Genomic DNA, 27,439 nt, shown 5'->3' on the forward strand with positions numbered 1-27,439 from the left:
TGGTCATTATCATGACCAAGATAATCCTTGCTAACTCTGACAAAGGCCAACACTGGGACGAGAGAAAGACGTGGAGTCAGCTTGAATTCCTTTAATGCCCGAGTCCCTCCATGGCTATCACGTACAAAGGGAGGCTCATTAACTATTCAGTTACTATTCGTCTCCTTGATTAACTGCCTCAAACTGGAACCAGCCAGTCCAGTGCACTAAGTCAATGCCTAAAAAGATTAAATTCCCTCCAAAATACCCGATTCATCCCCAAAACAGTTGTTATCCCCAGGCTAAATCAGCCTGCTCCACACTCACAAAAGCCTACTCCCTTCAACAAGGAATGAGTGGTTATGCTTTCCCTGCAGTAGATGCATCTGGTCTTAAATATCTATTCCTGTAACCTAAATTGCAAAGCGTTTTCCAAAAGCTGTTGAGTTGTAGAATTTTAAAAATGTATTTGATTGCCAGATCTGCAAATTGGCTCAGTTTTCCAGGGCCTTATTCTTCCTTCTTTTCCACTGGGGAAGAGGAAAAGGAGACAGCGACAGCTGGTGATTGAAACACAGTCTTCCCTGGCATGTAAGTCTTGGCTGTCTCTCCGTGTGTTATCCTGGTCAGGTCCCCTGGTGGCCCCGGCAACGCCTGGACCAAGAGCTGTCCTTGATGGCGGCTCTCTGGATTCCACTAAGGTCAGGATGAAACCATTGCAGCCGGCATCCCTGGAGCCCTGCACGGCTTTTAGTCACATCTGAGCCTCAGAGAAGTCTGTGAGAGAATTAGAGGAGGTCTGAGTATCCCCATTTCATAGATGAGCAAACTGGATGCAGAGAAGTGTCAAGGATGCAATTAGTTTGTAGTCATCCTGGATCCTAACCCATATCTCCTTAGTCAAGTATTCTTTTCACAAAAACACATGGACATAAAAATGTCAGTCAGGAAAGGAATCTACACAAAGTAGTTTGTCGTGGTCCTCAGACCCATGAGAGGTGGGATTATTCCACGTGATACTCTAACTTTCAAATGCAACAATGATTCATCTGGTCGCTGAAAAAGTTTGTTTTCATTACTAGCATTGTAAAGAGATAGCTATAAAAAAATCAATATATTGAGATATATGTCAATGTTCCATATTATACACTCTAAAAATCTCTAAAATACAACTTGTATTTTTATGACTGAGTCCAGAATTTTTCATACTAATGGGTCATAGCCCATTAATGTGGGTCATAAAGTCAATGGAATGGTTTACTGCCAGAATTCAAAGAAAAAAATAGTGTAAGATAATAGAATAGAATTGAAAATATCAGACTGTGTCACACATAGCAAAGGAAAGTACTGTTCTCTGAATCCTTTTGTTCATATGCTATGTACTGAACCACAAGGTTAAAAGTACTTTGTACTGAGTAGTCTCTCCCTTTTTCTTGCTTTCCCTCTCTTTCCTCTTTCTCCTTTCTCTTTCCTTCCCTCTCTCCTTCTCTATGTCTCTAGGAAAGGTACCCAGACATCTGCCATCTTTGTGCTGTTTGCAGGTACCATCCCCAGCCCTCCCAACCCCCATCCTTCCTAACACCATCCTTCCCTCACCCGGGGTCTGGAGCAGACACTGTTGTCTACATTTGATGTATTTATGCTTTTTCCTTTCTCCCCTTCACTGAAAAGGTCCTTTTGTAGTGCAAACTTTGAGACAGGGTTTGCTAGTTCTTTCTGTGTTTGATAAATGAATTACTGTATCTCTAAACCATCCTATTTCCATTTCAGGCAAGGCAACTCAAACTTGAAGACATGAAATCCCCAAGGAGAACCACTTTGTGCTTCATGATTATTGTGATTTTTTCTTCCCAAGCTACACTGAACTTGAATTTAGAGTCTATTGTTTATCCTTCGGTGAGTAAATCCTTGTCTGCTGTATTTTCCCTGTCACATTTTTCTGATTTCCTGGGAATGTCACAGACGGAAATTGCTTTAAACAAATGTTTAAGGTCTTTGAGAAAATGTCACAAATGGTGGGAGGGGGTGGTGAACATAAGTGGATGTTAAGGTATCTACTGGGCTGCACCTTGCCACACTCTGAAATCAGTGGTAGTGTCAAGGGAACATCCTCCTGGCTTCCCTCCTGAAAAATTTGCCAGGTCTAGGCCTGAAGCCCCGCCCTGTGAAACTGACAACAACATGTACAAAGCAGATTCTGAGGACTGAGCAGGACCTATGCTCTCAAAGTATTCACTTGAACTCCAGCATCAGACTAGAACACATTTCAAAAGGTGTTCATTTGTGTCTGTGTTATAATCACAGACTGATATAGTTGAAAGGGCCATAGATATCATCCAGGCTTTTTGCTAACAAATTAGCCAGGTCGTTTACCTTTGGGAAGTTAATGGGAGTTTAGCTCAACTCAAGAGGGTGATAAGTACCCCCTTGTTCCTTGTGGGAATCCTTGGGATCTTCTTTCCTTAGGCTACTCCATGCACCAGAGACAGGGCGTGTTACTGGTTATGAAATCTCACGAGACTGATGTGATTCTGTGTCTCAGTTTTCTCATCTGTAAAATGATGAAAATAAGAGTATTTATTTACTGATCTCTATGAGAATTAAATTAGTTAATATTTATAAGATGCCTTAGAACTGTGTCTGATACATTTTTTTCACGTCCTTATTGGAGTATAATTGCTTTACAATATTGTGTTAGTTTCTGCCGTACAACAAAGTGAATCAGCTATATGTGCATATATGCCCCCATATCCCCTCCCTCTTGCGTCTCCCTCCCACCCTCCCTATACCACCCCTCTAGGTGGTCACAAAGCAACGAGCTGATCTCCCTGTGCTATGAGGCTGCTTCCCACTAGCTATCTATTTTACATTCATGCCACTCTCTCACTTCATCCCAGCTTACGCTTCCCCCTCCCCGTGTCCTCAAGTCCATTCTCTATGTCTGCATCTTTATTCCTGTCCTGCCCCAGTTTCTTCAGAACCATTTATTTTTAAATTCCATATATATGTGTTAGCATATGGTATTTGTTTTACTCTTTCTGACTTACTTCACTCTGTATGATAGTCTCTAGGTCCATCCACCTCACTACAAATAACTCAATTTCGTTTCTTTTTATGGCTGAGTAATATTCCATTGTGTATATGTGCCACATCTTCTTTATCCATTCATCTGTCGATGGACACTTAGGTTGCTTCCATTTCCTGACTATTGTAAATAGTGCTGCAACAAACATTGTGGTACATGACTCTTTTTGAATTATGGTTTTCTCAGGGTATATGCCCAGTAGTGGGGTTGCTGGGTCATATGGTAGTTCTATTTTTAGATTTTTAAGGAACCTCCATGCTGTTCTCCATAGTGGCTATATCAATTTACATTCCCGTCAGCAGTGCAAGAGGGTTCTCTTTTCTCCACACTCTCTACAGCATTTATTGTTTGTAGATTTTTTTTTTTGGTAGATTTTTTGATGATGGCCATTCTGAGGAGTGTGAGGTGATACCTCGTTGTAATTTTGATTTGCATTTCTCTAATGATTAGTGATGTTGAGCATCCTTTCGTGTGTTTGTTGGCAATCTGTATATCTTCTTTGGAGAAATGTCTATTTAGGTCTTCTGCCCATTTTTGGATTGGGTTGTTTGTTTTTTTGATATTGAGCTGCATGAGCTGCTTGTATATTTTGGAGACTAACCCTTTGTCAGTTGCTTCATTTGCAAATGTTTTCTCCCATTCTGAGGGTTGTCTTTTCGTCTGGTTTATGGTTTCCTTTGCTGTGCAAAAGCTTTTAAGTTTCATTAAGTCCCATTTGTTTATTTTTGTTTTTATTTCCATTTCTCTAGGAGGTGGATCAAAAAGGATCTTGCTGTGATTTATGTCATAGAGTGTTCTGCCTATGTTTTCCTCTAAGAGTCTTATAGTGTCTGACCTTACATTTAGGTCTTTAATCCATTTTGAGTTTATTTTTGTGCATGGTGTTAGGAAGTGTTCTCATTTCATTCTTTTACATGTAGCTGTCCAGTTTTCCCAGCACCACTTATTGAAGAGGCTGTCTTTTCTCCATTGTATATTCTTGTCTCCTTTATCAAAGATAAGGTGACCATATGTACGTGGGTTTATCTCTGGGCTTTCTATCCTGTTCCATTGATCTATATTTCTGTTTTTGTGCCAGTACCATACTGTCGTGATTACTGTAGCTTTGTAGTATAGTCTGAACTCAGGGAGCCTGATTCCACCAGCTCCGTTTTTCTTTCTCAAGATTGCTTGGGCTGTTCAGGGTCTTTTGGGTTTCCATACAAATTGTGAAATGTTTTGCTCTAGTTCTGTGAAAAATGCCATTGGTAGTTTGATAGGGATTGCATTGAACCTGTAGATTTCTTGGGTAATATAGTCATTTTCACAATGTTGATTCTTCCAATCCAAGAACATGGTATATCTCTCCATCTGTCTCTATCATCTTTATTTATTTATTTATTTATTTTTATAAATTTATTTATTTTTGGGTGTGTTGGGTCTTCGTTGCAGTGCGTGGGCTTCTCATTGTGGTGGCTTCTCTAGGCATGTGGGCTTCAGTAGTTGTGGCTCGCAGGCTCTAGAGCACAGGCTCAGTAGCAGTGGCGCATGGGCTTAGTTGCTATGCGGCATGTGGGATCTTCCCGGACCAGAGATGGAACCCATCTCCCCTGCATTGGCAGGCGGATTCTTAACCACTGCCCCACCAGGGAAGCCCTCTATCATCTTTAATTTCTTTCATTAGTGTCTTATAGTTTTCTGCATACAGGTCTTTTGTCTCCTTAGGTAGGTTTATTCCTAGATATTTTATTGTTGTTGTTGCAATATTAAATGGATGTGTTTACTTAATTACTCTTTCAGATTTTTCATTATTAGTGTATAGGAATGCAAGAGATTTCTGTGCATTAATTTTGTATCCTGCTACTTTACCAGATTCATCAATTAGCTCTAGTGGTTTTCTGGTAACATCTTTAGAATTCTTTATATATAGTATCATGTCATCTGCAAACAGTGACAGTTTTACTTCTTGTTTTCTAATTTGTAGTCCTTTTATTTCTTTTTGTTCTCTGATTGCTGGGGCTAAAACTTCCAAAAGTATGTTGAATAATAGTGGTGAGAGTGGGCAACCTTGTCTTGTTCCTGATCTTAGTGGAAATGATTTCAGTTTTTCACCATTGAAAATAATGTTGGCTGTGTATTTGTCATATATGGCCTTTATTATGTTAAGGTACGTTCCCTCTATGCCTACTTTCTGGAGAGTTTTTATCATAAACGGGCGTTGAATTTTGTCGAAAGCTTTTTCTGCATCTATTGAGATGATCATATGGTTTTTCTCCTTCAATTTGTTAGTATGGTGTATCACATTGATTGATTTGCATATATTGAAGAATCCCTGCATTCCTGGGATAAACCCGACTTGATCATGGTGTATGAACCTTCTTATGTGCTGTTGGATTCTGTTTGCCAGTATTCTGTTGAGGTTTTGCATCTATTTTCATCAGTGATATTGGCCTATAGTTTTCTTCTTTTGTGACATCTTTGTCTGGTTTTGGTATCAGGGTGATGGTGGCCTCGTAGAATGAGTTTGGGAGTGTTCCTGCCTCTGCTATATTTTGGAAGAGTTTGAAAAGGATAGGTGTTAGCTCTTTTCTAAATGTTAGATAGAATTCCCCTGTGAAGCCATCTGGTCCTGGACTTTTGTTTGTTGGAAGATTTTTAATCACAGCCTCAATTTCATTCTTTGTGATTGGTCTGTTTATATTTTCTGTTTCTTCCTGGTTCAGTCTCAGAAGGTTGTGCTTTTCTAAGAATTTGTCCATTTCTTCCAGGTTGTCCATTTTTTTGGCATATAGTTACTTGCAGTAATCTCTCATGATCCTTTGTATTTCTGCAGTGTCAGTTGTCAGTTCTCCTTTTTCATTTCTAATTCTGTTGATGTGAGTCCTCCCTTTTTTTCTTGATGAGTCTGGCTAATGTTTTATCAATTTTGTTTATCTTCTCAAAGAACCAGCTTTTAGTTTTATTGATCTCTGCTATAGTTTCCTTCATTTCTTTTTCATTTATTTCTGATCTGATCTTTATGATTTCTTTCCTTCTGCTAACTTTGGGGTTTTTTTTTTTTGTTGTTGTTCTTTTTTCTCTGATTGCTTTAGTTGTAATGTTAGGTTGTTTATTTGAGATGTTTCTTGTTTCTTAAGGTAGAATTGTAATACTATAAACTTCCCTCTTAGAACTGCTTTTGCTGCATCCCATAGGTTTTGGGTCATCGTGTTTTCATTGTCATTTGTTTCTAGGTACTTTTTGGTTTCCTCTTTGATCTCTTCATTGATCTCTTGGTTATTTCATAATGTATTGTTTAGTCTCCATGGGTTTGTATTTTGTTACAGTTTTTTTTCCTGTAATTAATATCTAGTCTCATAGCGTTGTGGTCAGAAAAGATACTTGATATGATTTCAATTTTCTTAAATTTACCAGTGCTTGATTTGTGACCCAAGGTATGATCTATCCTGGAGAATGTTCCATGAACACTTGAGAAGAAAGTGTATTCTGTTGTTTTTGGATGGAATGTCCTATAAATATCAATTAAGTCCATCTTGTTTAATGTGTCATTTAAAGCTTGTGTTTCCTTATTTATTTTTATTTTGGATGATCTGTCCATTGGTGAAAGTGGGGTGTTAAAGTCCCCTACTATTATTGTGTTTCTGTCCATTTCCCCTTTTATGGCTGTTAGCATGTGCCTTATGTATTGAGGCGCTCCTATGTTGGGTGCATAAATATTTACAATTGTTATATCTTCTTCTTGGATTGATCCCTTGATCATTATGTAGTGTCCTTCTTGTCTTTCATAATAGTCTTTATTTTAAAGTCTATTTTGTCTGATATGAGAATTGCTACTCCAGCTTTCTTTTGATTTCCATTTGCAGGGAATATCTTTTTCCGTCCCCTCGCTTTCAGTCTGTATGCGTCCCTAGGTCTGAAGTGGGTCTCTTATAGACAGCATATATATGGGTCTTGTTTTTGTATCCATTCAGCCAGTCTACATCTTTTGGTTGCAGCATTTAATCCATTTACATTTAAGGTAATTATCGTATGTATGTTCCTATTATCATTTTCTTAATTGTTTTGTTTTTGTTATTGTAGGTCTTTTCCTCCTCTTGTATTTCCTGCCTACAGACGTTTCTTTAGCAGTTGTTGTAAAGCTTGTTTGGTGGTGCTGAATTCTCTTAGCTTTTGCTTGTCTGTAAAGGTTTTAATTTATCCATCAAATCTGAATGAGATCCTTGCTGGGTAGAGTAATCTTGGTTGTAGGTTCTTCCCTTTTATTACTTTAAATATGTCCTGCCAGTCCCTTCTGGCTTGCAGAGTTTCTGCTGAAAGATCAGCTGTTAACCTTATGGGGATTCTCTTGTGTGTTATTTGTTGCTTTTCCCTTGCTGCTTTGTATTTAATCCCTTGTATTTAATTTTTGATAGTTTGATTAATATGTGTCTTGGAGTGTTTCCCCTTGGATTTATCCTGTATGGGACTCTCTGCGCTTCCTGGACTTTTTCCTTTCCCATATTAGGGAAGTTTTCAACTATAATCTCTTCAAATATTTTCTCAGTCCCTTTCTTTTTCTCTTCTTCTTCTGAGACTCCTATAATTTGAATGTTCGTGCATTTAATGTTGTCCCAGGGGTCTCTGAGACTGTCCTCAATTCTTTTCATTCTTTTTTCTTTATTCTGCTCTGCGGTAGTTATTTCCACTATTTTATCTTCCAGGTCACTTATCTGTTCATCTGCCTCAGTTATTCTGCTATTGATCCCTTCTAGTGAATTTTTCATTTCATTTACTGTGTTTTTCATCATTGTTTGTTTGCTCTTTAGTTCTTCTAGGTCCTTGTTAAACGTTTCTTGTATTTTCTCTATTCTATTTCCAAGATTTTGGATCATCTTTACTGTCATTATTCTGAATTCTTTTTCAGGTAGACTGCCTATTTCCTCTTCATTTGTTTGGTCTGGTGGGTTTTTACCTTGCTCCTTCATCTGCTGTATGTTTCTCTGTCTTCTCATTTTGCTTAACTTACTGTGTTTGGGGTCTCCTTTTCACAGGCTGCAGGTTTGTAGTTCCCGTTGTTTTTGGTGTCTGCCCCCAGTGGCTAAGGTTGGTTTAGTGGCTTGTGTAGGCCTCCTGGTGGAGGGGACTGGTGCCTGTGTTCTAGTGGATGAGGCTGGATCTTGTCTTTCGGGTGGGCAGGACCACATCTGGTGGTGTGTTTTGGGTGTCTGTGAACTTACTATGATTTTAGGCAGCCTCTCTGCTAATGGGTGGGGTTGTGTTCCTGTCTTGCTAGTTGTTTGGCATGGGGAGTCCAGCACTAGAGCTTGCTGGTCGTTGATTGGAGCTGGGTCTTAGCATTGAGACGGAGATCTCTGGGAGAGCTCTCGACAATTGATATTACGTGGGGCCGGGAGGTCCCTGGTGGACCAATGTCCTGAACTCGGCTCTCCCACATCAGAGGCTCAGGCCTGACACCTGGCCAGAGCACCAAGACCCTGTCAGCCTCACAGTTTTTAATTCTTCTGATTTCCACAGCTCTACTTCCCATCTGTGTTTCAGCCAGTCACACAGCTGCTAGTGTTGAAGGGTCTCCTGCTGAGGCGGGGGTTGGATGTGGCTCACTGTGGGGACAAGACACTGGCAGCAGAAGTTCTGGGAAGTACTCTTTGGTTTGAGCCTTCCCGTAGTCCCGATAACATAGTTTTTATTTTTGCAATAAATCTTTTCAGTAGCAGTGAGCAGAGCCAGGAATACGCTTGGTCAACAAAATAATGCTGAGCACAGTCCTCTTAAAATCTGACTGCAGCATCAATAAAAGTAAAATCATAATGAAGGAGCAGAAAAGGAAATATAAAACAGAATTTTGGAGACAAGAAGACAAATAGTCAACTGGCGATCAAATTGGAAAACTCAAGAAAACTGAATCTTAAGCCAACAGTGGAGAAAGCTAACTTAATATTCATCAAAACATTCAAGAATTGATGAAACCCTCTGAAAGTGGGGCATGAAGAGAATGCTGATACAAGGAGACTGGTTGAAGGATGTGTGAAAAGTGGTTGGGTCCCTATATCCCCTCTCCCATGCCGTGAACTTGGGCAAGCTGCCCTTCCTCCACCCTGGCAGAAGTCTGGAAGTTTATTCTCTGGAGAGGGTGAAATGCAGCGTCTTTTTATCTGATACACTCGAATATAGTCACAGATGTATCCTTCCAGAATCAGAAACACTCACGACTGACTCACACAGGTTACATGAGATTTTTCTCCAACAGGCGTTTGGAAAAAAAAAAAAGAAGTATGAGTCCTGACTGCCCTCCATCTCCTGACCCAGTAAACTCCCTGTGCCTCATACATTTTTTAAAGGCTCTATCAGTGTTTGCTATTATGATTTCTCTTCTTGTAATAGCATTTTTTCTACTGACTTTTTAAAAAGATATTTAGTGCTACTTTATCCAGTCTGTCACTATAGTTAGAGCTTCACTGGTAGATTTTACCATGAGAAAATGTCTCTTTTTGCCCTGCTTGGTACTTTTCAATTTTAATTCTTTGTCTTATATTCCAATGGTCAGTTCTGTTTTTTATTTGTGTTTGCCTGATCTTTGTTCTTTACTTTTTTTTAGCTTTCAGTATATTCCTTTGTTCTACTGGTTCTCTTATAAACAAGGAATGTTTGAGGTTCTTTTTTTTTCATTTGACTGTGATTTGGGGAGTATAATTTATTCACATTTGATGTCATATTTAAAATGCTTGCTCTTACTTTCAGGATGTTTTTTTATGAGTATATGCATTTCCTTCCTCGCTTCTGTTTTTGTGTCTTTCTTTGTTTGGACCTAGGTTTTATCTTTTTTATTTCTCTCATGACTTGGGAGGTATACTTTGTATGTCTTCTTCCAAACTCCGCTATGCGGGATGCAGCCCATGCAATCATATGCGGCAGCTTGCTCTCATAAATAGAGGAGGGAAACATTACTTTTCCTGTGAGTTTGCACGGTCAGTACAGAGCTCTACTTCCCCCAAGCATGTGGGGAGAAAGCCGGAGCCTGAAGTGATCTCAGCAATGGGGTCAGCCTTACCTCTGTTCCAGAGTTTCCCAGTGTTCCTAGCTGCAGCAGTGCCCTCCCACTGGGCCAGCTCGGCCCTCATCACAGCATCCTTAACAAAGTCACTCCATCTGTCTCGTGGCCCAGGCTGATCAGGGGATACGTCTCCCAGGACTGCTGGTGGAACTTTAAATTTGTCTTCCTGAAAGCTCCCACCACCATGCCAAAAGGCCCCAATTGTCCCCCCTAGATCTGCCTTCAAGATATAATATCTTCATCCAGCCTAGAGGCTGAAGACCTCCATTGGAGACGTGCCCTTGAACCTGCCTTATCAGCTCAGCCTAAGCTGCCACTCAGCTCCCACTTCTACCATTTTAAAAGCAACATGGGGTGATGAGCTTTTAAAAAAAACTGTGGTAAATACAAAATGTACCATCTTCACCATTTTTAAGTGTATAGTTTAGTAGTGTTAAATATATTCACATTTTCCTGCAGCCAATCTCCAGAACCATCTCGCAAAACTGAAACTCTGTAAACAGTAAACGATGCCTCCCTAGCTCTGCACCCCCTAGTTCCTGGAACTCACTGTTCTACTTTCTGTCGCCATGATTTTGGCTACTCCAGGTACCTCATACAAGTGGAATCATATAGTATTTGTCTTTTCATGACTGCCTTATTTCACTTAGAATAATGTCCTAAAAATGTATCTATGTTGTAGTCTGCATCAGAATTTCCTTCCTTTCTTAAGTCTGAACATGGACCCATTGTATGTATATCCTACTTTGTTGATCCATTTATCCATCAAATGGATCGTACGGTAGTTTTTTTTTAAATTAATTCATTTATGTATTTATTTTTGGCCGTGTTGGGTCTTCGTTGCTGCTCGCGGGCTTTCTCTAGCTGTGGCAAGTGGGGGCTACTCTTCGTTGCGGTGCGCGGGCTTCTTATTGTGGAGCACAGACTCTAGGCGAGCGGGCTTCAGTCGTTGTAGCACGTGGGCTCAGTAGTTGTGGCGCATGGGCTTCGTTGTTCCGTGGCATGTGGGATCTTCCCGGAGCAGGGCTCGAACCTGTGTCCCCTGCACCAGCAGGTGGATTCTTAACCACTGCGCCACCAGGGAAGCCCCTAAAAAAGCAGTTTTCTTCACCCGATTCTAGACCTGCTGAATCGGATTAAGGGAGGGAGGGAGGTGATCCTTATGCCCACAGAGATTTGAAATGCTCTGCATGAGAGGATTGAAATGTTCCTTGATTTTAACCCACAACTGCCGGCAGCAAGTCCTTAATTTTTTAGCACCCCTGGAAAATGGGAGAAATGAAATCTCAGCTTGGGAGAGCTTCCCAAAAGTGACCACCAGTAGTCACCTTCTCCTGGGCTGAGTTCCCCAGCAGCAAGCCATGGAGAGTGGACAGAGAAAGCTTCCTGGTGGCTCCCCTTCCCCAACCCCAAGCCCCAGGGAGGATGGAGACAGCAAGGCAGCGGAAGAACTCTTCCTTCTGCCCAGGCACGGAGCCAGAGAAGGCTCCAGGGCAAGCCGCACAGGAACCAGCCCTGTACATTGACTTTGTTATTTCTTGCTTTCTGCACATTGCGGTAGACCTGAACTAACCTCACTGCAAACGAAGCAGCACCCTGGGCTTTGGAAATTCTAATCATCAGCCATCATTCCTCTGTTCATATCTTCAAGAACATTTGTGAACTCTCAGGTCCCGCCACAGTTCCTGTGGATGTGAATACTAGTCATTGAAAAGAAGGAGGGGGTGGAGGAGACAACAGAGAAAGAAAGAGAAAAGACACTAGTTAAGAGATACTGGGTCACCGAGGGGAGCCCAGTTCCCCCACAGTTTCCGGGGTACCTCCTGATAAGACTGTGCCATACCTATGTGGATAAGCGCAAACTTAGGATGCAGGCTAGCTGGGTTTGAGTCCTGATTCTGCCATTTCAAGGCTGTGTGACCTTAGGCAAGTTATTTGACCTCTCTGCACCTGTGTTTTCTCATCCGTGAAATGGAGATAATAACGGTATCTACGCCTCAGATTGTCATGAGGATTAAATAAATAAGCACACACCAAGTACTTAACAGTGCCTGGCACAGGGTGTTGAAGAAGTGTTAGGAATTATTGTTTTTGTTATCATTATGAGGTGAGATAACTAGGAAAAAATGGTAGAGACCACAGGTGGCAGAGCTCTCTGTCTCTCGGGGGGTGTTCGTTGGTGCATGGGGTTCATGGTAAAGCACACACCCTGGAGGGCAGGGGTTATCTGGCTCTTCTACTGAGACTTAAGGAAGTTTGGATTGGGAAACACATCATAGGAAAATTCACTTGGAGGCAGGGATGAGCTAGGAGCCCCATATCAGGTCGAGGTAAGGTTATAAGCTACGGAGCTGGCAGTGAACTCAGCAGCAAAGCCAATCAATGTCAGGTCTTAAACAAAGAAGCCACGTGATGACAGTAGATGAGCTTTATGGAGATGAAGCAAGTGGCAGTATGCAAATGAGGGGGGTCCATGTGAATGGTGTCCCTAGGACAGCGTGATGCCCTGTCCCAGAATAGCACTTACTCTGTCATCAAAACTATTCTAGTGTTTTTCATTGATTAATCATTTGATCCTCACAGCAACCTCATGAGGTAAGCTATTTTTATCGCTCTACCTTAGGTGAGTACTGAGGCACTGAGAGGTTAAGTAACTTGCCCAAGGTCACACAGCCATTTTATGGCAGAGTTAGGATTTGAATTCAATTTCTGCAGAGTCCTTATGCTTAATTATTGTACTATACGATCTAACTAACATTTATTAAGAGCTTACTATGTTCCACGTGGCGGTTGGCTTATTTCTCATAACAATTCTATGAGGTCAGCACTATTATTATTCCATTTTACAGAAAAGAAAACTGAGGCTCAGAGAGGACGAGTAACTTCCTTAAGGTCGCGTAGCTAGTAAGGGCCTGTACCCAGGCATTCTGGCTCTAGAGCTGGCTCTCAAAGCCCCTGCCTCAGAAGGCAACCATCGAACCATCTAGGAGAAAAAGGGCCAGAGGAGGAGAAAATAATTTCTAAGCCTGCACAATCTAAACAGCCCTAATGCTGCAGAAATATTAGGGTGGGGACAGGCCGAGTGTGGAGGGGAGGTCGTGAGACTCGTCTAAAAGGTCATGCGAATGACTCAGGGTTCAAGTCTCAGTACAGTGGAGGACAGCGTCATTTATATTTCTCGACAGGCCTCAAGCTGCAGGAACTCTGAGAAACTCAGATAGGCTGATTTCTTCCGCTCCTGCATCTAGAGACTGGTCTATAAAAAGTCGATGCCCAGATCATACCACAGAGACGAATCCATTTCATTTCCCCGACCCTTCAATCACTGGTTGCCCGCCATCCCCGGGGCACGAGGTGCTGACCCAGCATCTGCAGCCCTCCCCTCAGCTTGAACATCCCGGGGCATGTGAACAGAGAGCCATTGTGAAAAGACGTCTCTAACACTCACTGACTATTTTCTAAAATGTTCTTTCAGCTTCTCCATGAACATGAAATAGCAGGGGCGGACCCAATAAGGCAAAAACGAGCCGGTATGTAACCCTTTGCTTGGCCATTTTTCTTGTAAATCCCAACAATGACATTTGTTTTAACTTTTTGAAACACTGGGATCCACATAATACAGTCTCTGAGCACCTCAGTGTTCAGTTTCTAGAAGTAACTGCAAAGGAACTCCATTCTCTATCCAATGACATTAAAGGGGTCTTATCAGCACATTCAGGGCTCGTGTCCTCTCCCGTCACCTCTCCTCAGAGCCTGAAGATTTCCCCGAGGCCCCTTCCTTCAGCTGCCCTCTGCCACCACAAAAAGCCTGCTTCTCTCTTCTCAGCCCAGCAGCCTTGCCTTTTTTCTTTTTCTTTTTCTCTTTTAACCTCGTCTCCTCTCACTCAGCACTTTATTTTGTGGATCAGTTGAATCGCTAGACCCAAGTCCTTTTCTGCCTGCCACTCCAGGTGCCCACTGAATTCCCAAGAAGCTGTCTGGAAAACACAGGGCTCTGCCCTTTGGAGGGTTGGGGGCAGGGGAGAGCTGTGAACACCTGCATGGTGATGGTCAGTGTCTCCTCCCTCATGTGGGACCCTGAGCAGGTAGGTACATCTGGAGGCTGCATTTTCCAAGGACCAGCTCCTCCCACCACAGCAACCTTGCAAAAGCATCAACCTGATTTTCTCATTTCCCTGCAGAAAATCCTTCAAGGGCTGCCAATTGCTTTGGAGATAAAATCTGATTATCCGCTCACTGGACCCTAAGTGCTTTGCCCACTCACTCTCCTTCTGCTGCTTTTCGCAGAGTCAGTATCCCACTCACCACACCCCTTTGCTTGTCTGGGGGACTCAATTCACATAGGCTCCTGCCCTGGAAGGGAGGGGCTGTGTTCCTGGGTTCCCCTTACCCACAATACATCCTCGTAGCCCAACATTTATCCCAATGCATTGTAATTCTTTTGCTTCCTGTTTGCCACTCCCAGGAGACATGAGCTCCCTTGAACCCTCTTCCTCTCTGCAGCCTGGCATGTAGCCCAGTGTCCCAACAGATGAGTGAACAAATAAAGAGAAGGCATGTCTCTGTCATAGCTGTCCCTGTGTGAGTTCAGAGGATATGTTCCTTTTTGCTAAGAGTCTACTGGCTTCGTGGCTGGACCAACCGTCTAGAAACTTCTTCACTTGTAACATTGGGACTGAATCCTTTTCCAAGCATGTTGGGACTTGGTCTGTTCAGTCTGGTGGTCTAAAAGAGACTTTAGGCTGCCAGAGGGAGCAGGCTTGCCCCAAGGGCAGGATAAAGGCATCCGGTAGAGCCCCTTACAGGGCCATAACAAGATCCGCCTGCTGCCCCGTGCGTGAAATGAGAATTCAACCAGTGCTTGCCGGAAGTTCATACCATGGGTCCTCTCTCCGTCCCTTCCTTCCCTTTTTTTTCTATTTTAACCTTGTTTTATATCCCTATGGGATCCTCACTCGCCCTCCTCTCCTTCCCTAAAGTGATCTACAGCACAGACTGTACTTTGTACCTCCTGTGCTTTAAAACAAGCATTATCACCTCTACCCACCCCTCCCCCACGACAACCCCTTGAACCCTCCCACCCCCATGACAGGAACAGGACCAGAGATGTCCCCACTCAATATTTTGAAAGACTTTTCTTCTTAAAATCAAACCACTTGCGTTAAGTTCCAGCCCCAGGTTCTGCCAGCTTCTTCTAGGGCTCAGGCTGCCACCTGCCTTGGAACCAGTTGGTGACCCGACACCTGGAAAAGTAACATCTTTCTGCACTTCCAGTTCTAGCTATTTGTGATCCCTGGTGCCAGCATGAGAGGTTAGCCCTCAGAGAGGAAACCACTTCCACTTCTAAGGATTTGACATTCCAAAACTTTTCCAGACGTGCTTTCATTACAAACAGTCACGAAGATGATAAATCAACATGAAAACATGTTTTCCATTTTTTATACATGGTTTGGGCCTCTCTAGGGTCATTCTGGAGGTGTTAATGGCTCAACCCGTCATCTGCAGAAGAAGGATTGGCCTTGGTACTTGTACAAAATCACTGAAGTAAGAAGTGGTCATGGAAAGGCCCAGGCACTGGGCCGCAGATGCTCAGAATATAAGTTGCCATTAAGAGCATCGCTCTCCAGGAAAACTAGGAAAGCAAGCCATAGGAAGGTTACGTTCAGCAGATGCCACACAGAAGCGTCTGTGTTCTGGAGCCTTCGTGCCAGAAAGTGGCAAACAAAGTTTCCAAGAGAAAGAGAATTCTCAGAAGGAATTTCCTTCTGAGGCACTGGACCAACTCTTCAGAGCTTTAAAGTTTGATCCTTTAAAGGTAGGATCAACACTCACATTTATTCTCAGAGCTGTGGACTTCTTCCTTTACCACATGTTATGTATCACAAATATATCACACACATCCAAACACACACACATGTATATACATACATACAATACAAATACATTTTTACCGTACAGGGTTGTTGAGAAGATTAAATAATAGTATGTACTTATTTTTTAAATGTTAATATAGTTATCTGGGGGGGGGTATTTGATGTTTTTGTTTGCTTTAATGGTTTTTAAAATTAAAAACAAATTTAATGGACTTATTTATAAAAATATCGCATTTGACAGAGCCTGACATATACCTGGTACGGAGAAGGTTTTGTAGAACTACTGAAGGCAGGAGGTTGGATGCCACGATATTAGCATTTTAGGAAAACTATCTCAAAACTCTGTGGGGGCGGAGAAACCTTCACCAGAAACTCGGAGGCCAGAGGCAAGAAGAGTATGAACCTGCTTGTTAGTGGCTCTTGGGGAGCAGAGGGAAATAAGCATCCGTCAAAGCCTCCAGAGTTCTGTCCTGATTCCACCAGGAAGTGGATTCTAGACCAGCCGAGAGGCTGGCACAGAGAAGGCATTGGTGGAAGCCATCTGAAGTGAAAATTTGCCAGATGGTTACGGTTGAAGGAATTAGATGAAGAGGTTAGTGCCGGGAGACCAGCAAGGATGCTAGGCAGTGTGGACCGTCATCGGCCCTGGTACATGGAATGACGTTAGGAAAGGAACATGGCGAACGCTTGTGAGAGACATTTGGAGAATTGGGTCAAAAGGACTTGGGGACAGACTTGACATAGGGGTGACAGGAGGGATGATTTATATGATACTTGGGAGTGCACAGACCCGGGTGACTGGGGAGGTGGAGGCCACGGGTAGAAGCCGGAGCTGGAATGAAAATCTTATTTTGGAAGTACAACAGTCAGCGGGAAATTTAGTCTTAAGGACAATCTTCACAGGGGACTGAAAGCAGAAGTTTCTTGGGAATTCCCTGGGGGTCCAGTGGTTAAGGCTCCGTGCTTCCACTGCAGGGGGCACGGGTTCGATCCCTGGTTGGAGAATTAAGATCCTGCATGCGTGCGACCAAAAATAAATAAAGTGCCGGGATGGACTGATTTTAAAGGTTTTGTTTTCTAAAAAGAGGCTTCTTAGGTTGGAAGTAACGCAAATGTGTCCTCAGCATCAGTTATGAAGTTCCCCATGTCAGATTTCTGAGCTTAACTGGGAACGTGTCTTGGGTCCTGGGCTGAAGAGTCCCCACTGGTGCTTCTTTGGTTTCAAAAGGAATGGCTGGTAGGAGAAAGGGAGACCCAGGGTGTCCTAAGCCCGAGCTGGAGGCACTATACATCTTCACAGATCCAGTGAGAGCAAGGTTCCTACCAGATTGGTTGCCAGCTGCCAGCTCGGAAATCCTGACCTTTCTGCAGACCTGCAGCCCCGCCGGCTGTGCTGTCTCCTTTTGATCTGTGTTCAGGAAATGCTGTGCATTCTCCAGGTTGAGAAACACATTTGGGGATTTTCCTGGCTTTAATCTTTCTTATGATAACTTGTGGCATTTCGTGCTCTGAGCAGGCGGTAGTGGTGGCAAAGTAAGAAGAGAAGGCTGGTTCTCTCTGCCTGGTGGGTTTTTTGTTTTGTTTTTTTTTTTTTTTGCTTACCTGTCTCAAAAGTGAGACCTGATTGGAAGACAATTAGGTTTAGTTGACCTACCAGCAGATGGCTGCATAGATGTTAATCCGTACACTTATTATGATCAGTATTATTATTTCTACACGCTGTTTCAGAATGGCTATTATATGCTAGGCAATTTGCTAGGGGTCTTCATACCACAACTCCTTAACAACGAATTCTGCAGAGAAAATAGTGCTCCTGATTTACAGATGAGCAAAGCGTGGCTCACAGGGGTTCAGTAGCCTCCCAGGTGAGAGGGCATTTACCCCAGCTCTCTAGGCTCCAAGTCCTAGCTCAGAGTTAAGAGTCAGAGTTTTCAACATGACTTTCTGGATCTTGCCTATGAGATTCCGTGCCATGATTTTTTTTTTTTTTTTTTTTAGCAAAGAAGTGTTTTTAATATTTAATTAGTATACATTTATTAAGCACCTATCGGGCACAAAGAACATAAAACATGCTGACTGCTGCTATCAACTTTTAATCTGGTTGTAAGGATAGGATATGCACGCACCCTAAGTTAAATTCGAATTCTGTAAATATCAAAAGCAGAGTCATCCCGTATTGGGAGCCTGAAAAAGGCAAAGCTACTGGCTGGAAAATGGTAGGAGCTACAGAGAGATAGGTCTGGGCTAAATGTAAGTTTCTAACAGAACTAACTAAAGGTGGGTTGGACCGTCTTATGTGGAGGTGAGTTTCATGTCATGCAAGGTATTTAAGCCAATCTGAATAAGCACCTGGCAGGAGCGTTTATAGGGGGAATCACGGCATCTGATGAGTGGTTACCCAAGATGATCTTCAAAATACTCAACTTCACGATGCCTTGATTCTGTGAGTCCTCAGGTCACTGAGCACACACAGGCTCAGAGAGTGATCAGGAAAGAATTGATTGAGGTTGAGGCATGAAAGGAGGAGCAGAAATGGGACAGAAGAAGGGAGGGAGGAGGGAGCTCCAGGCAGAGGGAGTACGAGGAGATTCTTGATGGCCTGGGGCTTTTTCTTACGCATGTATTGCAGAAGGAAACTGTGTTCTCGCTAACCACATTTAGAGGAAGTTTACGCAGCTGTGATTCTCGGGGCAGATTTGTTGAGTGAGGGGCTCTAGCATCACTTTACATGGGGCTGACTTTGATGATTTGGGTGTATGATGAGCTAGTAGAATTGATTCTTTTCTCCAGGCCTCATGGCCCATTGTTTTATGCCACAGTGCTGCCCTCCCTCTCCCCCATCCATGCCTGCCCCCCAGACCATAGCCATAGTGTGAACAAACCTTTCAAAACCTAAAGGGAGGACAGGATCTTTGACTCTCTCCTGACAAAGGTACAGCAGACCCAGATGATGCTGCCAAATTGGTACCTACGAGAACGTGTCAAGAAAAAAAGCAGAGCAGGTGGCTTTTAATATTTACCTGCTACAGGACGAAGGGGGAGAAAGAAATCTAAATCTTCCGTGATAAGGAAGCATATGGGCCCCTTTGGTCAAGAGAAAACCGCACGAACCTCGTTTCTCCTGAGCGATGTCAGCAGGCCCCACTCTCTTGCAGGTGAGAGGTTCATTTATACACTGATTTAGGCCCCGACTTCTGAGAAGCTGTAATTACCAGTAGAGTGGCCAGGCAAAAATAGTCTTGTTTGCTTAAACAGCTGTGATGAAGACCCAGAACTGCTTGTCACAGTTTGTGGCCAACTTTCCAGAAATGTCTCTATAAGATAAGTGCGGGCACTGATTAATGGGAAAGGAGAGGGGAAATCCTGGTTGGTTTGTGCCTCCCAGGCCAGCGATAAGCCTGCGTCTGTGACACTGATGACCCCTGGAATGTGCTACCTTCCACTGGGGCATCGGTGAGTCAGAAGAACTCAGACAAACAACACCAGGGCGAAGGAGCCCGAGGCGAAGCGAACACATTGAACTGTCTGGAATCAGGTGGTCCAGGGGCAGCAGAGAAGCATGGAAGGGTCTCTAAAATACACACTTACACAGAGTGGGAGGAACCTTCCTGTTCCTCCTGGGTCCCTTGTAGCCTGGGGCAAGCCCACCAGGATCGCTTTCCGAAGCTCTGAAGTCCTCAGGTTTGGAGGAGGTGAGGTGGACAGGGCGTGGCCTTTCGACCCCAAATCTTGGGCCCCTGACCCCACCCTACACAAGTCATACTAATCCTGAGCATCTGAGCTTCTTCCGTTAATCAGATGCTCTTCCTGGGCATTACAGGGACTGGAGGCCCAGTGGTGTTTCTGTGTTCTGCTTGCCCATAACACCAGGATGCTTTGGGTTCAGGGCCAAGCCAATGGTCGCTGGTAGGTCCAGCCAAGCTATCTCTATCTTTGAAGTTATTAATTACTGCATGCCCACCCCACCTCCAAAACATCCTTTATTCTCTTTTCCTGAGGAACACGTGGCACCATTAAGGGAGAAATGATTCTACCAGTCACACTGTCAGAGTGAGGTAATGGCAAGAACCCCGTTCTAGAAGTCCAGAGATCCAAGTTCTGGTCCTGTGGACACCACCAACAAGCAGCAGAAGCTGGGGAAAGTCATTTACTCTTTGGGGGAATCATTTTTCTCATGCCTAAAAGCAGAGATTTCTGGGACTAACTTATAAATATTCTACTTTGACTCACCTGGGTCGAGGCCCCACAGTATCTGTGTGTGTAGAATCCCTACGTGTGGATATCATCAGTCAGGAGCGGGGACCACGGGAATAGATGATCGCCAAGGGCAGACCTGTAGCCTTCTGAGTTACTATGGTGTTTTCGAGCCTGTTTTGAAGAATTGACCATTTTCAAGAAGACATTTCTCTCTCTATTAAATGTTTCCCATCCTTATCAGTCTCTATAGAGGACTGATGCTCAGGCTGAGGGTTACTCTGAACCCCCCTTAGAAGTTGTCAAGAACATAAAAGGTGGCTGAGGGGAAGGGGGCCTTATAGGCTGGTGCTTCAATTCATATTTGCACAAACGCCATAGACTAGAACTCGCTCAAGTCACAGGAACTGTCCTCTTAGTCGTATTTTAAGCTTTTGGCTCAGCTCCTTGTAGGACCTCAGCGGAAGAACTACCTTGGCTTCAGTGGGGAATGATGACATCCAGGAAGCACCATGTGCTTTTCAGGCACATGCTCGTTCTCCAATTACATCTGTAAAGAGCAGAAAGAGGTGGGCTCAGGGATGGGTGATACTCACGACCCTCAGGCAGGCATGGAAATCATGCTGGGATCAGACCCTGGGAGGCAATAATGCAGGTGATGGAGTGGGTGATACGGGATTGTTACTGACCTCACTCATCTCAAAAGCAGCTGCCGTCCAGGAAATCCTGTTTACATTCATTCCTGGCAGGAGAGTAGACTGACCACAGCAAAGAGGATCCTGGAGCTTCTGAATCCTCCGGAGGGTATAAACATTGCTGCATTACTTTTCAGGAAAAAGAATGTGCTCTAAAACAGAGCTTATAAATACCATGCAGCCGCCCTTCTTGCAGATGTTCCCAGCAGGCCACATACTATGTCTAGGGTTAGGATCACTCAGATTAAGATTAGCAGTCCTTCCAGGAAGCTTGTCTGCATCACAGAACCGTTTGCAAATCAGAAAGAAAACAGGAAATTTCAAGCAATGCCATAATATCGTGACAAACTGAGATTCCGCACTGGGTTTTAAAAGTCACCGTGTTCTACTTGTAAATACATTTTTATAAGGAGGAAACATACCGCAAGATGCATTCCAAATTTTAAGAAAATGTGCACAGATATTTTTTACAGTTTGAGTTAATTACAGCAAGTTGAAGGATGCCAAAATGAAATAATTCTCAACAAGGTTGATAAGTAAAACCAAACTCCTAGACAAACATAGTTTACAGCTGTAAGTGGACAAATATTACCATTTTCTACAATAAACATTTATCAGTTGGAGTTTCCCATAGCAAACGTACTCCATTTTAGTGTTTCTCATAAATAATCCTTGGAACATTTAAAACAAATCTTGTGATATTATGGGGGAAATTCTTTGTCATTTTAGAAAACAGACATAGAACTTTAATGTTATGGTTTTATATATATACATATATGTATATATATGTATCGTACTTCCAGATTTTACTTATATTTTAAAGTAAAAGGCTTGCAGGTATTCACTAATCTTTTCCTTATTTAACTGACAGGATAAAATAAGCCACAACTTGTCTTCTCAAGGCATCAGTATTAAAAATTCTCCTATTTTTTGAAGGTTCGTCATTAGCTACTAACCAAGCCCATGGCTTCTGCTCCAGTTATATATTTCAACCAGGAATGAGCCAAAGATTCTGGCCATGACAGAAAGGTGAATCTGTGATTCAACTCAGAAATCACAGGTTTATCAAGAATTGATTGGACATGAATTTATTATGTGCTGGGCTGCATGCCAGATGGAGTGGGTACGGCCATGAGAAGTAAAAGAAGCCGTTTCTGCCCTTGAGAACTTACAACCAACAGCCCAGACATGATGTAATAGTGGTAATTATGCAGGAACATTCCAATAGATCTATTGTCTGGCTTGCCTGGATTGGGAAACAGACTCATCTAGAATGCCAGCCAGGCAACCCGTCTTGAGACAATTTGGAAGAACAATGAATTGCTGAAGATCTCTTTTATTTTAATTTCCAATTTGCCAATTTTGCTTTTGTTGAGTACCTAGCATGTGCTGAACACCAGAGATACAGAGTAAGAACAAAGAGCCCAAGCTTTGCACACAGGCTAAGAACAAAGGGAATTAACTACATGACTCTTCCCAGAGGTCTTCAGGCCGTGAGTGCGTCCTTCAGCTCTCAGAATACATGCATGACCACTGACTGGTGTCAGAAACATACTGACTCATGCTGGTGAGTCAGGACCGTGGCTTTTATTGTCTAGATGGTTGCCAGGCCTCCCTGCCGGGTCTCCCTTTTTCTATTCGTGTCCCATTCGAGTCCGTTTTCCACACAGTCACCCTTGGCCTTGGACACCAAGGGGGGTGTGGGAATGGAGAGGATGGACAAGTCCTCAGCTTGGCCTGTGAAGCTCTCAAATGGCCAGAGACCACAGCACTGATACGAGCTAGATCTGTTTCCTTTCTCCTCTAATATAGCAGAGTCGTAGAGAGGAAGAATCATGAAGGGAGGGCTTGGTGGTGATCAGTAAACAAACTTATTTTTCTCTAAAAAAGTTCATTAGAAATTCTTAAAGGGTGATGTGTCCAGCATCCACATGTCCCCGTCATTAGCTTTTTTTTTTAAAATTTTAATTTTTATATTTATTTATTTATTTAACTGCACCACACGACATGCGGGATCTTAGTTCCCCGACCAGGCATCGAACCCATGACCCCTGCAGTGGAAGCGTGGAGCCCTAACCACTGGACCCCAGGGGATTCCCAAGAAACTTCTGCTTTTTATTTTATATTGGAGTCTAGTTGATTTACAATGCTGTGTTAGTTTCAGGTGTACAGCAAAGTGATTCAGTTATACACGTACATATATCTCTATTCTTTCTCAGATTCTTTTCCCCTATAGGTTATCACAGAACACTGAGCAGAGTTCCCTGTGCTATGCAGTAGGTCCTTGTTGGTTATCTATCTTATATATAGTAGTGTGCGTCCGTTCATCCCAACCACCTAATTAAAACGTCATTGGCTTTAAGCGCTGAAAGGTCCATCACGTTCTCTCTCTGCCCACCACAGTGAGTTCTCACAGCCTTCATATGCTTTCATTCCAGCTGCCGTGAGCAGTCCTGCAGCCCAAGAGTTCACTGTCAATGTTGAGGTCAGTTTTGAAGATGCCTCCTTCCTGGAGCCTAGCAAAGCTTACTTGAAAAACCTCAGTTTTCCAGTTCAAGGGGATGACGCTGACCCAGCTACCAGCATTTTGAGCATCGAGGTGACAACAGGTGAGTAGAAGACCCATTGCTTGAAATAGGAGGATTGGGCCAATCAGGAGAAATGTTGCTTTGAGCCCCTTCCTGTTAGAGGGGGATGTGGGGTTTGGAGGGGGGTAGCCTGGGGAGAGTTGACCTCAGAGAGGAGGTAATGGCTGGGTAAGGAAGATTAGACTTACTGACCATGATACTCATATCTAAGCACCCCAAATTTTCTCCGTTCCCCTCTTCCTGTGCCTCCCCCACCCACTCTTCCAACAGCTTATCTTACGATCCTTTCAAGAAAGGCATGTTTTTTAATCAAATTTTTTAAATTGGAGTATAGTTGATTTACAATGTTAGTTTCTGCTGTACAGCAAAGTGAGTCAGTTATACATACACATATATCCACTCTTTTTTTAGATTCTGTTTCCATATCGGTCATTACAAAGCATTGAATAGAGTTTCTTGTGCTATTCAGTAGTTTCTTATTAGTTATCGGAAAGGCATTTTTAATCATAGTACACAAAACCGAGGATTTTTATGGCTAATGTGTGTCAAGCCCCAAATGCGGTAGGTGGTCCAGGGTGGTCGCTTCCGCCATCCTCTTAAGGCACATTTGTATCATACATGGAGTCAAAAGTTCTGCTAATATCACCTCCACATCCATCTCAAAAATAAGTAAATGAGGGCTTCCCTGGTGGCGCAGTGGTTGAGAGTCCGCCTGCCGATGCAGGGGACGCGGGTTCGTGCCCCAGGCCGGGAAGATCCCACATGCCGCGGAGCGGCTGGGCCCATGAGCCATGGCTGCTGAGCGTGCGCGTCCGGAGCCTGTGCTCCGGAACGGGAGAGGCCACAGCAGTGAGAGGCCCCCGTACAGCAAAAAAAAAAGTAAATGAAAAACAACAACAACAAAAATAAAACAACCAAAAAAATGCTTTTCACGTCAGCGGGAGAGAGATTTTGACAAAGGGGATCTTGTTGGCTCCCTTTGAATTATCCCCGGCCAATGTTCACCACACTCACTAGCAGCCTTGACTTTCTCCATTCCTTCTGCTTCTCCTTCAGCCCCTCCTGCTGCTGGAGCACAGGACGGAAGCGGTGTCCAAGGATCCCAGGGGACTTGGTTGTCCCTCCTATTTCAGGAACAATTATTTGATGGCTTTCCTTTGGGTGGTCACTCTGTGGGCCTTTGCCTAGATGCCCACCCGCAGAACAAACAGCTCACAGTGACGTGGCTTTAGTCCAGTTTTAGACATAAATTCCAAGCCCTCTGTTTTCAGAGCATTTTTCAGTGTCAGTTTTTAATGGGATTGGAGTCTGTTTGGGCTGTTCACATTTGACTTGAAATGTAAAAGGCACAAGTTTAGAATTTTTCCTTATACTCTACATTTGTTATCTATTGCTGCGTAATGAGTTACCCCCAAACTTAGCATCTTAAAACAACAAACTCGGAATTCCCTGGCGATCCAGTGGTTAGGACTCTGCGCTTTCACTGCCGAGGCCCCGGATTTGATCCCAGGTTGGGAAACAAAGATCCCACAAGCCGCACAGCATGGCCGAAAAAAAAAAACCAAAACAAAACAAACAAAAAGCTACAAATGTTTATTACGTCACACAGTTTCTGAGGGCCAGAAATCCAGGAAGAGCTTAGCTGGATAGCACTGGCCCTGGGGTCTCTCATGAGGTGGTAGTCAAGCCGTCAGCCGGAGTTGCGATCATCTGAAGGCTCAGCTGAGCCTGGAAAACCCACTTTCAGGCTCACGCATGCGGTTGTTGGCAGCCCTCAGCTCCTCACTAGCTATTGGCTAGAGACCTCACTTCCTAATCATGTGGGCCTCTCTAGGACGTGTCCTCATGCAATGCAGCTGGCTTCCCCCAGAGCAAGTGATCAGAGAGAGAGAGAGCGAGAGAGTATAACCAAGAGGGAAGCCACAGTGTCTTTTATAACCTAACCTCAGAAGCGATGCACCACCACGTCTTTCTATATTCTCTCGGTCACGCAGACCAACCCTGGTACAACATGAGAGGGAGTTATAAAAGGGTGTGAGTACCCAGAGGCGGGGATGAGTCGTGCCGTCTTGGAGGCTGGCTGCCATACCCTCTAGTCTGGGAATCTGTTGAGCACTTTATCATTGTAGGCAGCCCCTGGGATGGTCAGAGCTGTCATCTTTTAGATGGCCGTGCCTAACAGCAAGGTGACATGTACGGGAATCATGAGAATCTCATGCAGAACTACTGAACTTGCCAGAAGGGCAATATGAAGTGGAGTTAGCGTTTCCTACAAGTATAAATACTTGACGTCTATAAACACAAAAGCGGTAACTACCTTTTCTCTCCTCATTGTTCTGGTTGATGGCAGTCTGCAGACCTACTGGAAATGAAATCTGGTGCTCCTGTGAGAAAGGCTATAAGTGGCCTCAGGAAAAGTGCCTCCACAATCTCACTTGTCAAGGGCATGATGGCTCCCCTTCAGGGCATCATTGCAGTCTCCTTAAGGGACTGCCTCCCAAGGGACCTTTTTGCCAGCTCCAGGGGGGTAAGTAACTGCTCACTGAATGTTTGTTTGTTGAGTGGCTATTTGATATCAACTCAACCAGATGCTTCTCTGTCCTGTGTGTACTCAAATGCTGACATGGGATTTTTAAAATATTGCCCTGTGTTCTTCAGCAGATATTACCCTGCGAATGTCGGTCAGACTCAATGTGGGCTTTCAAGAAGAACTCAAGAACTCTTCCTCTGCCCTCTATAGGTCCTACAAGACTGACTTGGAAACAGCGGTGAGTTTTGGTCCCAGGAGGCTCTGAACCAACAAACTCTGAGCTGAACTGAATCTGTTGCATTTACAGTGGGTCGTTTGCTTGAATCTGTCAGAATTTATGAATGTGAATGTTGAAATTATTTCTATACCTCTGGGACGATGAATTAAGAAGCGCTCAAATCAGACAGTGTTCAGGGGATGATTGGACATCATCTTGACCTATAGGTGGAACTTCCTCCCAGGACAGAATTGATTCACATAAAATTTGGCAGCATCAACTCACAGAAACCTACTAAAAGGTCCAAGAACCTGGTCTAGAAGCACCTGATGGTGCATTTCTATTCATCTTCGCACATCACGTGGGTGAAACCCCTAACATCTTTTGTGCAGACCAGCCCAAGTCTGGCACAGAGGATTCCACACCACTCCACACTGCAGGTCCCAAGGCATTCACACGTAAGGCAGATTTAAATTTACTCACGTAGATAGGTTCATTTGTGTCATATTGTAGATTCCACATAACAGAAACAGACTCATAGACATAGAGAACAAACTTGTGGTTGCCCAGGGGGAGTGGGGGAAGGGGCAGGATGGATTGGGAGTTTGGGATGAGCAGATGCAAACTATTATATATAGAATGGATAAACAACAAGGTCCTACTGTATAGCACAGGGAACTATATTCAATATCCTATGATAAACCATAATGGAAAAGAATATGAAAAAGACTGTATACATATGTAAATTTACTCATGCAAAAAAAAAAGATATTCTCTCATTGTAAACTGTGGGCCAGACACTATTCTAAGTGCTTTACATTGGATTAATTCATCTAAACCTAAATGCTTTGCTGAGTCAGTTCATTTGGAATAGAGCTTCTCAACTGGTGTGGTACAAATTGCCACAGGTGGGCTGAGGTAATGACTCCCCTTAACCCTCTGGGCAGCCAACCCTCTGCCTCAAGCCAGGAGTGGCCTCCTGTTTACCCAGTCAAATATTACCATTGTTCATGGACGCCATGATGAAACTCGGATACAGATGAGCTGTAGGATCTCTGATTTGCATATCCCACATGTAATAGTTCTGCACAGCATGAGAATCCTCCTCACGCACACACGTGACACACTAAATTATACACTTTTGAGGAAAAAAGGAGAGTTACATATTAATCTTTGGATCCCACCCATCCAGCTACTTAACACAGCACTTGGCACACGGCATCCGCTCTGTAAATATGACTTGATTCA

The 27,439-nt window shown here is 43.5% G+C and overlaps 1 protein-coding gene across 7 annotated transcripts in view; it reads left to right on the forward strand.

The window, feature by feature from the left end:
- ADGRF5 (adhesion G protein-coupled receptor F5) overlaps positions 1 to 27,439 on the forward strand; it is a 104,950-nt gene that overhangs the window by 44,814 nt on the left and 32,697 nt on the right. For 5 of the 7 annotated variants that reach the window (XM_060021698.1, XM_060021697.1, XM_060021699.1 and 2 more), the window contains 5 exons: positions 1,750 to 1,875; positions 13,570 to 13,624; positions 23,295 to 23,465; positions 25,795 to 25,971; positions 26,103 to 26,212. In XM_060021698.1, the coding sequence (XP_059877681.1) occupies positions 1,774 to 1,875; positions 13,570 to 13,624; positions 23,295 to 23,465; positions 25,795 to 25,971; positions 26,103 to 26,212 (615 nt within the window). In that variant the 5' untranslated portion in view covers positions 1,750 to 1,773. The remainder of the gene's footprint in view (positions 1 to 1,749; positions 1,876 to 13,569; positions 13,625 to 23,294; positions 23,466 to 25,794; positions 25,972 to 26,102; positions 26,213 to 27,439) is intronic. The other 2 variants (XM_060021700.1, XM_060021702.1) reach the window with 1 other exon arrangement.

Source organism: Delphinus delphis, chromosome 10, assembly GCF_949987515.2.
Source record: "Delphinus delphis chromosome 10, mDelDel1.2, whole genome shotgun sequence".
NCBI classification, from domain to species: domain Eukaryota; kingdom Metazoa; phylum Chordata; class Mammalia; order Artiodactyla; family Delphinidae; genus Delphinus; species Delphinus delphis.